The following is a 19,375-nucleotide window of genomic DNA, read 5'->3' on the forward strand; positions in this document are numbered from 1 at the left end:
TTAATGTAAATTTATGTAATTATTGGGGTATAGAGTGAACATTTTTGTTGTAAGTAGTTTTTTTACCCCAATTGGGACGTTTTGATGTATCTTTCTCCATTGGATAATAATAAAATTGCTTATCCCAAAAAAAAACATTTCGATAAACCTAATAACTATTGTATAATCGTACTACTAATGGAGCCGCTCACCTGTTAGCTAGCCTAGTGTCTACTACTTCATCGTTAATATTATTTAGAGGGTTTTTAATGAGGTCATTTTCAAAAAAAAATGTCACCGTAATTATTTTATAATTGTTTGATTAATTAATAATTATTTTATAAGAGAGTATAATAACCATAATGATTATTTTATCATAATTCAGTGACCTTAAAAAAGAAAAAGACTTGAAATTTTTTGAGTCAAATACACAAATGGTCCCATAATTATTGGATATTATTTTGTTGAGTTCCTTGACTATTAAAAGTTATAAAAAAGATCCCTTAACTACATGACACTGTTTTGTTAAATCCTCCTATTATTAAAAGTTACAAATGGTCACCCAACTATTCATATATTCCAAAATCATCATTTTTTGTTAGTAAATTGGCGGCTATTTGAGATGAACATTAACATGTTGATTGAGATATGATAAATTTGATCCCAAAATTGTTTTATCTGTATTTTATGGATCAAATATTCGTTTATATTATGTCATCAAAATGCTTGAAACATTATGCTAGCGAGTCAATGCTTGAAAGCAACAGTGGCACTAGTAGACATCCTTAAGATATGATTTTATCATATCTGAATTAGCATGCTATTGAATATCATTTTGTAACTTTTAATAATCAAGAGACTTAATATAGTAATACCATATAGTTGAGAGATCATTTGTGCATTTTATCCATTTTTTCTTGAGATGTTTCTCTCTTCCAAACCAATTCCGAAACCTGACGCTCCTCCCTCTAATTTTAAATTCACCGGTTTCATTTCCGTCATATTATCCAATAAAATATCTAAAAAAGGGGAAATTAAAAGGAACGCTTGCCCATTTCTTTATACAACTTTTGTCTTTTTCTTCTTCTCCTCCTTCTTGGACCGCCTCCACTCGTATTTGGAAGGTTTTTCTGTTTATTCCAATGGGTTTTTGGGTATGAATTGAAGGTAGGTTTTCTGGGTTTTCTCTCTATCTTTTTTTAGTGTGTTTTTATTTCCTGGAATTTTTTTTCTATCGTTGGTTATAAAGTGTTATTTTTTTAGAATATTCTGAATCTTCTTGATTCCTTTAAGTAGTTTTATTTTAAGAGAATGTAGTTTTTTTTCTTCATTCTTTTAGGGTTTCTTTTCATGTTTATTTTGGTTTTGAAAAATCCATTTTCCAGCTACATTGTCACAACTTGTAACGATTACGATGTTTTAGTTGGATATTTTCGAGAGAAAAAAGGTTCTAACCCGATTTTCTGACAAATATTGTTTTATTTTTGGATAATTAGGCTGAATTCTTAGCTGACCGGTGAATTCAAGAGAGAAAAAGGGAAAGGATTGGAGTTTAATAGAATTGGGTGGTGAGAATATTTAGTCCTTTTGATTAAATCTTTTTATCAATTTTTTTTTATTTTGATTGAATTGCTGGCTCAATTGTAAATTTGACATGTAATTATGGTTTCTTAAGCAAGTAAAGTAGTTTTTACCCATTAATTGTTAATGGTGGAATATAGTTTCAGGAGGGGTTAGTGATGATGGGTGGAAAAAAATAAGCTGAAGTATTAAATGAGTATTTCTGACTGATTATCGATTCAGAGTAGCCATTTGACATAATAACTTCTTTTGAAAATTTGATGCGGATAAAACAATTTCATAGTATGCAAAATGTTAACTGATTTTGTGCTTTTGTCTTTGTGCTTTCAGTTTAGATTGTGCATAGATACTAGCATGGCATCTGGGAATACGTTTTTTGATGACTTGCGGAGCAAGCCTGAGGTTATTATTGATCCTCCAGAAAATGAAGACATTTTGGATGGTGAACTTGTGAATGATCCTACTCAACTCGCCACAAAACCAAATTTGGTTGTGTCGAGCAGTGTGCGTCAATTGTTGGAGTGCCCTGTTTGCTTAAACGCAATATACCCACCAATTCATCAGGTTTGTTCATATGACACGTATTTGATGATTACTTTCAAGAAATTGTTTAAGCAAACAATTTTTGTGTCTGCGGAAATCTCTTGCTACCATAGAAACCTTACTTGCTATGTTATGCGAGTGTTGGTCATGTGTACTACAAGAACAATGAAGAGTCTGAACAACATATCTTAACCGTTCCAAATATATTTTTGCACGCACTTTCAGTTGAGCATTACCTTACACCTTATCTGGTCAAAAAGGCTCCATGTGTTTTTGTGGTTGTTTATCTTGTTTCGCTCTAGCCATTGATCATTAATTTACCTTTAAGCTAGTTGTAGTTTGGAATTATTTTATTGATTTGTTTAGATAAACATACTGTTAATTTGATATGGAAGGGTATAAGGAAATTTCAATCAATGCCGATGTTAATACTCCCAGAAAATTGAAGCTTCGATTGGAGCATGACATGAAATTCCTGTGTTAATACTCTCTTTATTGGTTGTGAATGCACACACATATATTTATTGTGTTATCCTTTTTAACAGTGAACATAAACACAGAAAAACTTACTGTTCGTTTTCTTTCTTTGTGCAGTGCTCTAATGGACACACATTGTGCTCTGGTTGCAAGCCAAGGGTCCACAATCGGTGCCCCACATGCAGACATGAGCTCGGGAATATTAGATGTCTTGCATTGGAGAAGGTTGCTGCATCTCTTGAGCTTCCCTGTAAATATCAAAGTTATGGGTGTGTAGGCATATATCCATATTACAGCAAGCTAAAACACGAGTTGCATTGTTTGTATAGACCGTATAGTTGCCCTTATGCTGGGTCAGAGTGCACAGTCGTTGGTGATATTCCTTTCCTTGTTGCTCACTTGAAAGATGATCACAAAGTCGACATGCACAGTGACAGCACCTTCAACCATCGTTATGTCAAATCAAACCCGCATGAGGTCGAGAATGCTACATGGATGCTGACGGTATTACTACCTTCTTTCTTCATATTCCCCTTCATATTTTGATTTCTCTTGAACCTTGTTATTTTATATTTTATTTAAAGATTCTATGAGAGGTAGGCCACTGAATTTTGGATTTCTTTTCTCGATTTTAGGTTTTCAGTTGCTATGGTCAGTACTTTTGCCTGCATTTTGAAGCCTTCCAGCTTGGGATGGCTCCGGTTTATATAGCATTCTTGCGGTTTATGGGTGATGATAACAAGGCAAAGAACTATAGTTACAGCCTTGAGGTGGGTGGGAATGGGAGGAAGTTAATTTGGCAAGGGGTTCCAAGGAGCATAAGAGATGGTCATCGTAAGGTTCGTGACAGTTTCGATGGTCTCATCATCCAACGCAACATGGCTTTGTTCTTCTCGGGCGGAGACAGTAAGGAGTTGAAGCTTAGAGTGACAGGAAGGATATGGAAAGAGCGGTAACGGAGGGGGTATGTTCTGTCTTGCCATAATAGGGCAGTAGATTGGTTTGTTTTGGTACAATTTAAGGGTCTTGTGGTCATGTATTTCTTTGGTTTGTTGAGGGGCAAGCTCTCTTTGCTTATCCATGGATCAAATACATGATGCTAACTTTTATGTCTAAAAATCAATTTATATAATTAGAAATGCAGATTTGTATGGTGCTAGTCAATTAGCGTTTGATGAAAGAACCTCGTGTTACACAGATGTAGTGCATGGCCTCTGCATCTTTTTTATTTGTAAAAAAGGGTCGAGAAGAGTAAGTCATTGGATCAAATGGTTGGATTATTTTGGGGTGTCGCTTATCTTGTTCTTTTTGGGTTTAACCATTCAGATATTTTTTATCGAATTATGTAGAGGTTTATTATGTAGAGGTTTATTATAGGATGATCCTCTTAATCTAATTTATTTCATTCGTATACATCAATATTCGAATTCTATACACGTGATAATGGGGCGTGAAATGAAATATCATAAATACGAGTTAATATGAACATTGAATACAATAAAACCACTATAATTAAATAAAAGATAAATTATACCAAATATCATTGAACTTTAGACGTTATATCTTTTATAAAAATGAATTAAGTTATAAAAATGAAAATAAATAGGGTCAATTTAAAAGTAAATAATTTTTTTAGAGATTAAACTAAATAAAAATAAATTTAAAAGAATTAGCATATCACTTAATTTTTTAAAATCAGTTGATCAAAACTGTCACTTAAGACGATTTACTCAACTAAATTTTATTAAAGATTTAAAAATATAAAATAACAGAGATAATATCTTAAAATGTAAACAATAAAATATTATAAAAAAGTAAAAAATAACTCGATAAAAACATAATTAAAGAGATAAATGGACTTTTAATTTTTTTTATTAATCTAAGATGCTTTTAAGTGATAATATATATTCTAAAAACTCTCATTCATTTGACAATAAATACTTAAATATCATGTAATTATTAATGCTTGAACTCTAAACCTTTAGAACTAATAACCATTCATTTAGCCACTAAAGTTACTTAGTTCGTGCGACTTTAATATTTTATAAATATTATATTAAATAGTAATTTTTTTAGATAATATAGTAGAAAAAAGATTAACTCATTTAAGATGTTGGAGAAATTATTAGTTTATATAAGGTGTTAGTTACAATGTCGGTAGAAAGACACGCAGATTATATGACGTCTTTAAGAAGATGTCTGGAAGACACAATGTCGGTAGAAAGACACGCAGATTATATGACGTCTTTAAGAAGATGTCTGGAAGACACAACGTCTTCTCCAAACAACATGCAATCATAACATTAAGTCTAGTAGAGTAACAATCTAAAAAACGTTGAGTAGTCCAAATGTCTTCCCAAATACATCAAATAATTTGTACATCTTCTTATTAACACTTTATGTCAACAAATAAATTTCCCAACACACTTAATGAACAATTTTTCCCAACCCATTACCTTATAATTTTTGCAACATTATACCTGTATGATCTACTCAGAGCCGGCTATTTGGGTGCACGTCTCTAATTTTTATAATCTCATTATTTACCTTCATAATTGAGACCTTTAGTTTTTTTTATTCTCACTTTATACATTTACAATTGAGACTCATAAGTTTTTCAATATCACTTTCTACTTTTATGATTGAAGCTCCTAATTTTTTTATTCACTTTTTATCTTTATAATTGAGACCCTAATTTTTTCAATCCAACTTTTTATTTTTATAATTGATGCCCATAATTTTTTCAATCTCACATTTTAGCTTTATAATTGAAGTCTCTAATTTTTTAATATCACTTTTTACCTTTATAAATGAGGTTCTTAATTCTTTTAATATCATTTTTTATCTTTATAATTGAGGCCCCAAATTTTTTCAATCTCACTTTCTACCTTTACAAATAAAGCCTCTAATTTTTTTAATATCACTTTTTACTTTTATAATTGAGGCTTTCAATCTCACCTTTTACCTTTATAATTGAAGTCCCTATTTTTTTAATCTCACTTTTTATATTTATAATTGAGACCCTTAATTTTTTTTAATTTTACTTTTTACATTTATAATTTTTCCCTATTTTTTTAAACTTATTTTTTAGCTTTATAGTTGAGGTCCCCAATTTTTTAATCCAATTTTTAGTTTCATAATTTAGGGTCCTAATTTAATCATTTTTTTAAAATTTATTAATGTAATATTAAATTAATTATTCTAAGTAATAGAATATATTTTAATTTTATAAATACCCATCTTTTAGTTTTGTTCAGTACTATGGATGTATTTATTATATATAATACGTTAACTTAAAACAAAAGAGAGGATGTTTCGCGTGCACGAAAAGCTCGTGGAACTCTTAGTTCTGTAGCATCGTGCGTCTGGCAAGAAGCAAACCAATACCAACCAAAAATGGCATTTAAGTTTCGAGCTGCCATTACAACTTTGAATTTTCCCAGAGAATTATCCTTTTTCACATTCTATTACTAAAAATTAATATAATCTCTTTTAAAAAAAAAGAAATAATGAAAAAATATACTCAAATTCAATCAACGTTTTCTTTTTTCCCTTATCCATTTCTTTTGATTCTCGCGGATTTGTTCATTTCATATTAAAAAGGAGAAAGAGAATCATCCCCTTGTTCAAAGTAAACTTCTCATTTTCCTATGCAAACCCTTCGTTGATTTGGTAATTTGGTTTTCCAACAACGTAAGAACAACCCATTTTTAAATTCTTGTTTTTGGCATTGGTTTTCTTGTCCTTACCTTCAATTCTTAAATACCAACATTTTTCTGGGGGGATTTTTTATTATATTTGATGTAGAAGAAAATTTTATCATTGAAGGCTCACTCTTCAATCCGATGATCTTATGTTTAACAGAAAAGGCCAAATATTTAGAATGTAAGATTTTCTTTTTCGGAATCGAAATTATTGTTTTTGTTTTTTTTTCTTTAATGGGTGTTCATGTTATTTTAATGCAGATTAAGGAACTCATAAATGGGATTTTCCAGATAATAGCAGTGATTAAGGTCTCCAATTTGAAGGCTGGAGATGTCTACCCAACATGTAAATTCTGATCGCAAACCCCCTTCTGGTAATGATTCATGCAATCCATTCAAAGACAAGAGGCTGTCTTATTTTTTGTTGTGTTCTTTTATCTTGACAATAATTTCCTACATTGAATGATTATGATATCCCCAAGAAGGAGTTGATAATCTCAGACTATCTGAATTGTTGCCAAGAAAATGGAATGCCTATATATTTTTTTGACAGCATTGTTGTTGAAATGAAGAACACGTGTTTTTCATGGTTTAAAACAGATGAAAAAAACACTATTGGTTGATGTCCATCGATGAAGATGACGGTATCGATGGTTATCTTCTATTCTGGATCGATCTTTGTGGATACCCTTTTATATATTCAGATGTTTCATGGACTTCCTATAGTGATTCTCTAATTAGAATTCTGCTTGCATGTTTCTGGAAATCAATGCTTTCAGATAATATGTTTGGCTTATTTTTATGTTGCCTTGCAGGATCCAGTTCTCGCTTATACGATCTGTTATGTCAAGAACAACTATATTGGAATCAACCAAGTGATGCAGGTAGTACACCTTGGTTTATGAGGAAGGACTCATGGAGATCATCTAGTATGTTGCCTTTAACTCTAATTTTGTGTTTGAAGCATCATATCCCGAGTTATCAAATAGGAAACTAAAAATTGCAATTGCAAAATAAAATTCAGTGATGCATAAAGGACATAGGACCAAATTCCAATATGCTATGATGTATTGGTCCTATCCCGGGTGATTTTACAGTTCTTATATACGTACGGAACTGTATATCCATAGTCTGTGGAAGCACACAGGTTTTCCTGTGTGCATTCAGTAGTTTGGTTAATCCCTTATTCCCTTTTAGGTCCTCGGCCTGTGTTCAAATATGGAACTGATAGTAACTGTAGTATCTCATTTGGCTTCCCATTACCCTATTCATTTATAAGTTTTAACTTGTATTGTTCATTAAACAGGCGCAAAAGGAAGGCTAGAGAGATTGATGCAGGAATCTGGAAACAGTGTTTGTGCAGACTGCAGATCCCCTGATCCAAAGTGGGTGTAAGTGTCGTACTTTGATTTGTTATGAAGTTTTCTTGTCTCATATTGTTCATTTCTAGGGTATAATCTGAATTTCTCCAGACTTGGGTTTCGGTAGCTTCCTTTATGGAGCAGCATTTCAAGTTTAGTACACTTTTTCTGAGCATATCAGTGTTGGATACATACCTAAATCCAACCCTTATTCCAAGTTCGTGCAGCATAGGTCTATGATTTATTTAATAATTATATTTTTATTTTTCCATCCCTCTCTTTTGTTTATATTGCCTTGAATGAAAAGTTCGCCACCATATCTGTTATAGTGACAGTAATTCATTTGTTGGCCTCTTTTTAACTGTTGCTCATTTTCATATGTGTTTAAAGTTTGGTATATTAACTCGACATTGCCTTTTTTATGACAACTTTTTCCCTGTACATCAGTTCATTAAATCTTGGAGTATTTATTTGTATCAAATGCTGTGGTGTTCATAGAAGCTTCGGAGTACATATATCAAAGGTATGGTGCTTGGATTATACTCGTATTTTACTTGAATGATTTTTCAACTGGATTATATCACCTATGTCTTCTGGTGTAAAAGCATGATTAGTTGCATTAATGCATCATGAATCTACCATCCTAATGTCTGCTACCTTTAGTCCATCGTCATTACGGAACACTAAATGCTGAGGAACAGGATTATCTCATATTATGAGGACTTGCACGGATTAATCATCTTCAGTACTTGGAAGTTGTCACATAAAAGGCTGTTAGATTAGATAGAACAACTAGCTATTAGGAGAAATAAAATTGGTATCTAGTAGTTTTCCGTGTAATAGAATGATATCGAGGAATAAACAAATCCAGCACTGTGATGATATACTTCATTAGTAAATTTTTTCTGTCAGATACTCTGAATCGAAGTGCCAAATAGATCCCATTGGATCAGTTCCTTATCTTTGATCTTGATAAGTTATTGAGGATTATCCTAGTTACTCCAAGGCTTCATTTTTGTTGAAGTATCCGTACAACAGCCTTGTCTCCGCACATGCACTTATCTTCTAATTTTCTAATTTGATAAGCAATTGTGATAGGTTTTTTCAGTGAAGCTCGATGAATGGACAGACGATCAAGTTGATTCTCTGGAGAATTTGGGTGGCAATAATGTAGCAAACAAAAAGTATGAACCTCTGCTTCCTGATAACATCACAACGCTGACACCAGATTCATCCAATGAGGAGCGTGCCGATTTCATCAAGTAATGCCTAAATAAACTTGCCGTTGTCTTTTTATCCGGCTAGAATTCTTAATTTTTTTATACTCAGTATTGTGCTGCCTGAATGCTTAGGAGAAAATATGAGATGCTGCAATTTCTCGATGGCAATGATCACGAGATTTCCCCCCATCCGCCTCATCAACGTTCTCCTTCGTCGTCTTCACAGAGTTCTTCTCCCACCCTGTTTGCCCAAGATAAAAGACAGTTTGAGAAACAACCAACCAGACATCGTATAGGGCAAAAATTTAGAAACAGTTGGTCGAGAAGAGATAATGATCATCACAAGTCCATTAAGAAAAGCAACTCATTGGTAATAATTACTTTTTTATTGATACTTATTTTAATTTTCCGATCCCAGAAGCACTTATTCCCTATAGAACTGGCTGGTTGATGCATATATGCTAGTACTATTCTCGTCAGATACATTTTATTTCTGATGCAACTTTACTGACGAGCAGATATCTCTAAATCTGACCTGATCTTCTATACCTTGGATCCCTGCGAATTAAGTGGTAGTATAGCATGGTTACTTCATGTTAGCTTTCGGAAAATATCAATATGATCGTAGAAAACATATCATTTATACGCTTTCAATATACTGGAATTTGTATTGAAGTGGATGCTGTTTTTTCTCTATATGTGCTGTTTATAGGCAGGTATGGTTGAATTCATTGGGATGATTAAGGTGAATGTGGTCAAAGGCATCAACCTAGCTGTCCGGGATATGGTTTCGAGCGATCCGTATGCCATTCTCACATTGGGTCAACAGGTATACTTATCATTTTCACGAATACAATGTTATTATTATATGAACTGAAATGGACAAATCCAGTGAAGCAACTTAACAGTGTGATTTGAATTCTTAGTGATTTCTTTTCTTGCAGTCAGTCAAGACCCGAGTTATAAGGAAAAATCTAAATCCAGTCTGGAATGAAAGCCTGATGTTGTCCATTCCAGAAAACATTCCTCCTTTGAAAGTGGTGAGTTACATTCTTTAACAAAAAACGGAAAAACGTAATGTGTGGAAAACACAAGCATGAAATGGCTAAAGTTTCTTTGACACTTTACAACATTAGTTTTGTTACACTGGTAATTCTTTGTTTGCCTGCAAACCATTAAGAATATATTCACTCGGTTGAAGTAAGTAACTTCTTTTGGAAATGATGATTTATAGTCTGAAAATGGAACCTTAAAACATTTTTTCCGGTTAGATGACGGTATTATGCTTCTATGTTGCTTCGACTCTTCGTTTTCCTTGAATTACCCATCTCCGGCACATATTCAGACATCAGTTGGGGAATACCCTCCAAATACATGAAAATCTTGGGTCGGGTACGGGATACATACCCGTGTGTGACCCAAGTCTTAGCAACATAGGTTTGCCTTGTCCTTTTACTTGTTAAATACGTAAGTTCAGTGTTTCTTTGAACGTCATCATCAGTACTGTTTTGGTTCATTTGCATTTGAAGGCATCCCTGAATGAAATGCTGATTATGACTTGGTTTTTAATCTTAAGAAAAAATTCATAAACAACGCAGGTTGTGTACGATAAAGATACTTTCTCATATGACGACTTTATGGGGGATGCGGAGATCGAAATTCAACCGCTGGTTACTGCAGCGCAAGCCCATGAGCGTTCCGAGATTCATGAATCGATGCAGCTCGAGAAATCGGTTGAGGATAAAGAAAACACCCTAGAAAAAGACGGCCTTATTACTGTGGTAGATGGGAAAGTAAAACAGGATCTGTCTGTTCAGCTACAAAATGTCGAGACAGGAGTGCTCGAGATCGAAATCGAATGCCTTCCTCTTACTCAATAGCTGTCCAGTTTGAATGGATAAATGTAACGTAGGAAAAGATCATCAAAAATGGCTTTAAACAATGCCTGGATGATGATTAAGCGCCATTCATAGAATGAAACAATGATGTATAATTTTGTAGCACTTGGGGTGAGTGTCAAATATAGGTATGTCAATTTTTTTTCCTATATTTGGGGAATCATATCCTATATATTTGAATATACGAATGATACGAATTCTTCAACATGAAAATGCAGGTCGACGTATGGAGCAAAATTTGGAGAAGTATACTTGCATCTAAATATGTATCAAACACACTTTAGATACGGATATTTTAGCGAGTAAGCATCACTTGAAATTATTTTCACAGTTCAGGTTCTTTTCTTTGGCTTTAGTTGATACTTTCCTATGATAATTATGTCACATCCCATCAAATTGAAATAGCTTTACCAATTTTACTTGGAGAATGATATTATATTTTATCCTGCTTCCTTTTGAATCATCTTTAGCAGAGGGCAACTAAAACGATGACCCCAAGAGATGGGTATGAGACGTGGACAACTTAGGTACGTACTCGGGGCGTCCCATGCTCAAGGGATACGGTTAGAGATATATTGAAAACAACGTTTGATCTTTAAACTCGTACCTAAGGTTATTTTTTAGATTTGACTTAAAAATAAGGTTATTTTTTTATATTTAACTTAAAAATAATAATAATAAAAATAGGATTTTGTATAAGTAGTTGAAGTCAATTTTGTAAGCTTCGAATATTAGCTGATTTCGATGAATTTTCAGATAAGATTCGGATGTTTTTAAGTTGGGATTAGGGGTGGTAATTTAATTCGAAATTGTCGAATTTTGACCCAATCCAACTCAATAGGATCGTATTTTTACAACAACAAAAAAAATTGGGTTCAGGTTGGATCAGATTAGATTTCATAAAGGAGTGAGATCGGGTCGGGTTCGGATGGAGGGTGAAAAAACTTCGACTGGACTCAAAGATAATAGTATAATTTCTCCATTGCTATAAAACTCCTCTATATTTTTTTTAATTAAATCCTTATTTTATATTAAATTTATACTCTAAAAATTTAGATCGGTAAAAGATATATATCTTTTGGAACGGAAGAATATATATTTTCGGGTTGCATCCGAGTGAAGAATACTTATTTTTCAGGTGGGTCGACCAAAAACCCAACTCGTTATCGTCCCTCATTGAGTGCCTAAAAATAAAAAGCTAAGATACATCCGTTTTAACAAAAATATCGTCAAAATTAAATTAATCCCCAATTTTCTCGCTAGTACTCATCAAAGTTATAACACAAAAGGAACGACAACCATAATTATAAACTCCAAATATCCCTACAGCTTAAGTCTTTGAAACTTGAATTGATATTGGAGGCATTCAACAAGGAATACCCCTCCAAAAATTGGCGTATGCCGCTTGAAGTGGAGATGGGTTTCACAAGTCTTAAAATTTATATATTTTATTAATCGATTTCCAATACAAAGTTGAGATTCTAGAGATTATTCTTTTGAAATTGTAGTGGAGAGCTAAGAACCTGTGAATAAGTGAAATTCCAAGGAAGCTAGAGCTAGAATTAGCAGTAATCATTCCTTTTGATTCATTGTACTAGGTTGGTGGCTTTCATTGCACTCAGAAGGTGCGGTGCACCTGCCAAATGAAATGGCTATGTTTCTGGGATACTTGATGAAGGAGGATCCTTTTGAACCATCTTCAGCCAAGGGAAATACAACAACCTAAAGAATAGGAAAGATGATTAAATGACAGAAACATTAACTAGGAATCGGGAAGGGGCTTGCGCAAACGCAGGCCCCAACTGCCACAAATAATGACGTAGGCTCGCCCTCTTGGGGAGACTTAGGCAGGTGCACCTTCTGAGTGCAATGAAAGCCACCAACCTAGGCCATAGATCTTACTGATTGCCCATTGACCCCGCCCAGGTAAGTATGTTGCAAAGGTCACCCATATTCTTTCTTTATAAGCATTGCTAAACTCCCCTCTTTGCTGCCCTCCTGATGTGGGCTTGGAGTTAATTGTTACCGGACTATCGGGTCTTTTTAACACGACTACGTTCGATTTGTTTAAAACACTTGTCCCACAAGAAAGGTACAGAATGAAGATAACAATAGTGTTCTTCTAAACTATCCGGAAGTAATTTACCTATGTTACTCTGAATTCGACATCCATATTCGATACAAATATAAGGATAGGACTCTCCGCAGACCTAAAATATGGAAATACTTAACACTCAAAGCAGATATTGCTTACAGTTTACTCCTTCCTTAAACTAAGAACAATCCTGGAGCATTAAGCGATTAGATATATCAAGCTTAAATCCGTAAACAAACCAGAAATCAATCCACAGTCTGTATGAATGAATGAGAATTCAAGTATGTATGACTGCAGCTTCTATAATTACAAAGTGAATTCAATAGAAGAAGTAAAGCATAAATGACACTTTATTCTCATTACAATCTGTCAGAAGATATGTGATTCCATTACATTAATATAACACTAAATATTTGCAACGAGAAAATTCGGATCTCCTTCGGAAATCGGAATCGAAATGCCAAAACCATATATGGCATTTTGATTTTACATCACACTATCATTGTCAACATCCAGTTGAACAAGACAACAGACGATCATCAGCTCTCTGCTAATGAAACATTTCATACCAAACACATAAGACTATTGCTTGCAACATCTACATAAACGAGCTTCTAAATCTGCTATCAAACCAACGAACTTCACCATTAAAGACATCTACTGATCCACATATGCTAAGGAAGATGAAAACGAACTTCTAAATTATACCTTAGCACCATGTAGCAATAGAAGCTTTAAGAGCAACAATCCGGGCAACGAATCAAGCCATTTTCATTGCACTCCAAGCATCTTTTAACCAACTCTTCGTCTTCGTCGAACACTTTTCGACTCCCACTACAGTTCCAACAAGGCACAAACCTGGCATCCCCACAACCTTGACAAACAAACCCAGGTTGTCTCCTTGGAAACCCATCAAGAATCTTAGCCAATTCCCCAACTTCAAACATGCTTTTAATCACATCAGCACCACCGATATACTTTTCCTTGATAAAAACCTGAGGCAAACTCACTGTCTTCAGTTTCAAAACACTTTGCAACTCTTTCTTGTAAGCAGCATCCATGGAAATATCTCTCTCATCAAACCAAACTCCAAACCCTCTAAAGATCATCTTAACAGCGTAACAATCCTCGTAAGTCCTTCGAATCCCTCGTAAGCTAGTTAAATAGACAACAATTCGATCTTCGGTTCCCGGAAACCTTATCAAAGAGTTGTTAAAGCTCAAAGAAAGAGAAATTGATTTCGAGGGTCTTAAAGCAACCTTGGGAGAAATTTCCTTAGGACTTTCTGAGTTCGATGAAGACTTGGCGGATTCGAATAAATTGCAAAGCTGCTTAACTTTACCTTTGATGGAGCCGAATGAATTGTAGAACTTGGAAACGGAAGCTGCTCGATTAAGAGACGATGGGTTATTGAGAAGAAGATGAAGTTTGGGGCTTTTCGATTCAGCTGCCGTCGGGTGTATAGTAAACGAGCGGTTCAAGACCAACGGTTCAGGTGATGATTTCTCCTTGTTTTCCATTTCTGCCACCGATCCAGATCAGAGAAACTCACAAATTAGCAAATGAAAAACAAAAAAAAATGATTTTTTTCAAGAATATTGGGATTTGATGGGAGTTTTAATTTGGTTTGTTGTGGATTGATAAAAAATGAAGGCTTCTTTTGTTCTTTAATTTTATTGTTTGTGGAGAAAAATAACTGAAGAAAGCAGAAGCTTTGCTTTTTCAGTTTTTCTTCTAGGCGTAGCATCAAAGCTAGAACTTCTTGTTTTTATACTTTTCAAATTAAAATTTATTATATATTATTCTTTAATAGTGAGAGTTCTTAATTCATTAAATAAGTATTTTTTTTTATTTTATAGAAAATATTATTTAAATTCAAATCATTTAAAAGAAATAATTATTTTTTATTGTTTAGATAATCTCAAAAGATCAAAATAAATATTTTTTAAAAAATAAAAATATATAAAAATTATTTTTTAGTTAATTAAAAAAATATTTTTCATCCAAAAAATAAATAATGGTGGACAATTCATAATTCGGAGGCCTCACACGAAAGTTACTCTCAACCTGATATTTGGGACAACCTACTATCTTAATTACATCTACCCATTACATATGGTAATAAGGGTCAGCTAATTTTTTTTAGTTTAAAAGAATCTTTGTAATAAGAATTTAAAAAAATGTTTTTACCTAAATTTAATTTATTTTTTAAGATAAAAATGTGAAAGAGAATATTTACTTTTTAGGTGCAGAGGAGAGCAGGAACCGTCTCTTTTGAATCGGTTTTAGCTTTGGCTTTCTTTGAATTTTTTAGTGTGCCTTTTTTGACCAAAGTGAATGCCTATTTATATATTTTTATTATTATTTATTATACAAAAGCTCACGTGTATAACACGTGCTACCATAAACTAATAGCACATTTTCAAATTATGCATTTTTTTTAATTATTTTTAAAACTCCTAATATGGTAACAATATGATTATTTATCGTGTGCTCTCTTAGTTTCACCCCCATTGTTTTTTATTTTAATTAATTTATTGACATATTTTACACTTGTTACTGTGTGCTTGAAAATTAGATTTAAAACTAAAAAGAAACGGTTAATTAGGCAAATGGTTAATGTGATATGTGTATATATAGAGAGGTAAAATGAATATAAAATATATTATAATTTTATTTTGTTGTCCTCTCAATTTCAAGATTTTACTCTAACTAATTTGATTCAACACTTATTTTGGATTGACCTACTTTAACGAACCCTTTGGTTAATTTTTTTTTTTAAAAAAAAAGAAAATTAGTTAGTTGTTTCTTTAATTGTACATTGTTATAGGAATATAATATTTGATTTATTACGACATCTCAATTTACACTAAATATAGAATTCGAACGTCAGATAACTCCTATCCTTTCAAAGGTCTGCCTGAATCGTTGTAGTCGCATGGTAAGTTAGGTTGTGTTTGTTTTTGCAAAGGTAAAATGTATGTAGTATGCGAATCATATTTGCAGACATCTGCAGTAAAAGAGGTGGATCAAAAGTCTGGAGTCTGCAAGCAGAAGACTGTTTGTTTTTTAACGTCTGCACTGCTAAAATGAACTAAAATATAAATAAACTGATTTTTTAAACTTAAAAGAGTTTTGCAATACTGAGATTTAAATAATCCATACAACTACAATAATAAATTATTTAAAATAAATCAATCTATATTTTAAAAATAAATCAATACATACTAATAAATTATTTAAAATAAATCAATTCTTACAACTACAATAATAAATCAATCCATATTTTAAAATAAATCAATCCATACAAATAAATTATTTAAAATAAATCAATCTATACTAATAAATTATTTAAAATAAATCAATTCATATTTTAAAATAAATCAATCCATACTAATAAATTATTTAAAATAAATCAATCTATACAACTACAATAATAAATCAATCCATATTTTAAAATAAATCAATCCATACAAATAAATTATTTAAAATAAATCAATTCATACTAATAAATTATTTAAAATAAATCAATTCATATTTTAAAATAAATCAATTCATACAAATAAATTATTTAAAATAAATCAATCCATATTTTAAAATAAATCAATCCATACTAATAAATTATTTAAAATAAATCAATCCATACAACTACAATAATAAATCAATCCATATTTTAAAATAAATCAATCCATACTAATAAATTATTTAAAATAAATCAATTCATACTAATAAATTATTTAAAATAAATCATTTTAAAATAAATCAATCCATACTAATAAATTATTTAAAATAAATCATTTTAAAATAAATCAATCCATATTTTATAATAATTTATTTTAAAATAAATCAATCCATATTTTATAATAATTTATTTTAAAATAAATTATTTTATAATAAATTATTTTAAAATAAATAACCTTATTAAATTATTTAAAATTATTTTAATAAATAACTATATTTTATCATTATTCTTGAAGAGGTTTGGAGACCTTTTAAGACATAAAACCATGTCTGCACTAAGAAGAGCTCGCACAGACGTTTGAAGAGCTTCTGTCTTCTAAAAAACAAACAGTCTGTGAAGCCTAATGTCTGCGCGTGATCTGCGCGGAGCAGACATAAGTGGTTTGAAGAACTTGCACAGTGAAAACAAACTAAGCCTTAGTGTCATGCAGCAGCACATCATTTTGGCCTTGCATATATAGATTCCAAATCAATAATAAAAACTCCAAACTCTCATGACCAAGCACTTCAAATGTCAAATTCTTGGCATACCTATAAAATGGCACTAAATATAATCTCTGTACATATGCTTTTTATTCCCTATAGAGAATCCAAAATCACATGCATATCTAGCATTCCAAAAGATCCAACTGCAGCAAAAACTATGATACATGACATCTAAATACATATGAATGGATAAATAATTTGCAAAATGAAACACTGAGAAAATGATGAGCAAATGTGAATATGTTCCGACTATACAAAGAACACCAGAGGGAATTAATTGCAACATGTTAAAGTATACTATAACCACAAGAATTTACTCGAACAAAATATATCATATATGTAAAAAGCCATTAAAATTAAGCTTCTCCCCATGTTATTCCACTCTTCAACCCCACCAATAACTATGTGGAGGGAATAGGAAAGGAAGCTGATAAGCCTCACTATTAGGACTATGGGGAGGGGAATGAAGCATGAAATTGTTCATTATCCACTTCATATATTTTCTTCTTTGTTCCTGATGTTCTTTCACCATCTTCTCTACCAACAACATTTCCCATTACTGTTAAAACACAAAAAAAGAATCATCAATTAGTTAAATGATCTCTACAATAACTAATAAAAAAACCCATTGTTTCCTACAGAATCAAATTACAGAATAAAAAAATGAAGAAGAAAAGAAAATACCCTGAGAGCAAAACTGATGGAGTAAAGGTGACGTTTTACTCACCCATGAATGTAACAATCACAAGAAAGCATGCAAAGAAACTAATGCAAGGATCGTTCCTTTTGTTTTTATGACCAATTTGTTACTTTTAAAATCTTAGTGGAGAAAATAAAAAATTATTCAAACATTAGTAATCATTTATGTAGTTTACCCTTTTTAATTTTATATATTCGTTGTTCCACATCGGCAATCCGTTAAAGGTCTAACGACAGTTAACATTTAGTGATCACATCTTAATTAAATAAAAACAAAATGTCCAAACATTATGTTTTTAAATTTAGTAAAAAAAAAGTGTACAAAATTTAAACGAAATTGATCAATCATGTAGTTTACCCTAAAATGTTTTTAAAAATTTCCCAAATTAAAACATCTATTTCCCTTATCTTTTTACGAATTATTTCTTAACCTGAAACATAATACATTACAACCAAAACAATTTTAGTAAACATTGAATTAACATAAACAAAAGACGATGATAAATTCCATCCATACTGAAAAGACAATATATGTATAGATACATGATACATAATAAATTATCACAAGAATGCAATCGATACAGTCCAATATCTTACAAGTTGTCATACCATCAGATTTAGATATTTTGAACCCTACATCTACATGAATCCATAATATAACTTGAAACTCAGAAGTTTTGTTTCTTTAAAGCATTTCAGAAATAATCGATCGCCTCGCATTCGAAGCCCAAAAACTAAAACCGTCCAACCTTGTGAGCTTTGCATTAATATTTTTTTCAAAGTTCAACTTCTTCTTAAATTCCCATATTCGCTCTTAAGGATTACCTTTTCACGATTTTTAAGATCTGAATTAGACAGACAAAAATTTACTAAGTCGCAGTTATCAGTACCCTCATACTTGAGTTTTTTTTTTCTTCCATACTTTTACACTTTATGAAGTACTTCGTTTCGTTCACGAGTGGTTTTCCTGAGAATTCAGCTAGCCTCTTCGATACTTTAACACTATTTATATCTGTGTATAAAATGTAATGAAATACCGAACGAATAGGAAAATAATTAAACTGATTTAAAAAATAATAAAAATAATCCATGGAGCAGGGTGAAAAAGCTTTATAATGAGGGATGTGTACAAAAGAGATGAACTTAGATGGTAGATATGGTAGAATCCTAAGCAGTGGTTGAATTTGGTGTTGGTCTAAAACCGTGGCCTGAACCACGACAAAGAGGGCAAGTTCTATTCTGAAGCAACCATTCATCTATGCAACATCGATGGTATACATGCTTACACTTGGAAAGAGCCTTGCAAGAATCGCCGTCTTTGAACTCTTCCAAGCAAAGAGGGCAGTTGGATTCGGTTTGTTCGTCATTCTGGTACCGGATCGTAATCGACACTACAGCAAAACTAGCTTTTTGCGGCGTTTTTTACCTATAGCGGCGTTTTTAAGCTCCGCAAAAAGTCATAACGTCGCAAAAAGCATCGCTGAAAATAGCGTCGCTAAAGTTCGCGGCGTTTGTGAACCAAAAACGCCGCAATATGTCTTACAAACGCCGCAACAAGTTCTGATCTTTAGCGGCATTTGTCTTACAAACA

The 19,375-nt window shown here is 32.2% G+C and overlaps 3 protein-coding genes and 1 non-coding gene across 7 annotated transcripts; 2 read left to right on the forward strand and 2 right to left on the reverse strand.

Moving 5' to 3' along the window:
* The first annotated feature begins 973 nt into the window (after window positions 1-973).
* Window positions 974-3,716, forward strand: LOC120174697 (E3 ubiquitin-protein ligase DIS1-like). Of its 3 annotated transcripts, XM_039181465.1 has the most exons (5): window positions 975-1,146; window positions 1,476-1,547; window positions 1,891-2,124; window positions 2,698-3,084; window positions 3,216-3,716. In XM_039181465.1, the coding sequence occupies exons 3-5, from the start codon at window positions 1,915-1,917 to the stop codon at window positions 3,534-3,536; spliced, it is 918 nt and encodes a 305-aa protein (XP_039037396.1). In that variant the 5' UTR covers window positions 975-1,146; window positions 1,476-1,547; window positions 1,891-1,914; the 3' UTR covers window positions 3,537-3,716. The 3 variants fall into 3 exon arrangements, with proteins under 3 accessions (XP_039037397.1, XP_039037396.1, XP_039037395.1); XM_039181466.1 differs by lacking the exon at window positions 1,476-1,547 and having other exon boundaries at window positions 974-1,146; XM_039181464.1 differs by lacking the exons at window positions 975-1,146; window positions 1,476-1,547 and having other exon boundaries at window positions 1,767-2,124.
* A 2,409-nt stretch (window positions 3,717-6,125) lies between these two features.
* LOC120174696 (probable ADP-ribosylation factor GTPase-activating protein AGD11) lies at window positions 6,126-10,753 on the forward strand. Of its 2 annotated transcripts, XM_039181462.1 has the most exons (11): window positions 6,126-6,273; window positions 6,388-6,465; window positions 6,546-6,658; window positions 7,100-7,213; window positions 7,591-7,675; window positions 8,093-8,168; window positions 8,744-8,907; window positions 8,998-9,235; window positions 9,578-9,694; window positions 9,810-9,905; window positions 10,464-10,753. In XM_039181462.1, exons 3-11 carry the CDS (start codon window positions 6,616-6,618, stop codon window positions 10,743-10,745), a joined length of 1,215 nt encoding a protein of 404 aa, XP_039037393.1. In that variant the 5' UTR covers window positions 6,126-6,273; window positions 6,388-6,465; window positions 6,546-6,615; the 3' UTR covers window positions 10,746-10,753. The 2 variants fall into 2 exon arrangements, with proteins under 2 accessions (XP_039037393.1, XP_039037394.1); XM_039181463.1 differs by lacking the exon at window positions 6,388-6,465.
* A 1,784-nt stretch (window positions 10,754-12,537) lies between these two features.
* On the reverse strand, window positions 12,538-12,697 carry LOC120174731. The gene has a single exon (XR_005521196.1). It is a non-coding gene; the product is annotated as a U1 spliceosomal RNA (small nuclear RNA).
* Window positions 12,698-13,317: 620 nt separating this feature from the next.
* On the reverse strand, window positions 13,318-14,538 carry LOC120174698 (uncharacterized protein At5g39865-like). Its single transcript, XM_039181467.1, has one exon. The coding sequence runs from the start codon at window positions 14,376-14,378 to the stop codon at window positions 13,593-13,595; it is 786 nt and encodes a 261-aa protein (XP_039037398.1). The 5' UTR covers window positions 14,379-14,538; the 3' UTR covers window positions 13,318-13,592.
* Between the last annotated feature and the right edge of the window lie 4,837 nt (window positions 14,539-19,375).

Source organism: Hibiscus syriacus, unplaced genomic scaffold, assembly GCF_006381635.1.
Source record: "Hibiscus syriacus cultivar Baekdansim isolate YM2019G1 unplaced genomic scaffold, ASM638163v2 tig00112114_pilon, whole genome shotgun sequence".
NCBI lineage: Eukaryota > Viridiplantae > Streptophyta > Magnoliopsida > Malvales > Malvaceae > Hibiscus > Hibiscus syriacus.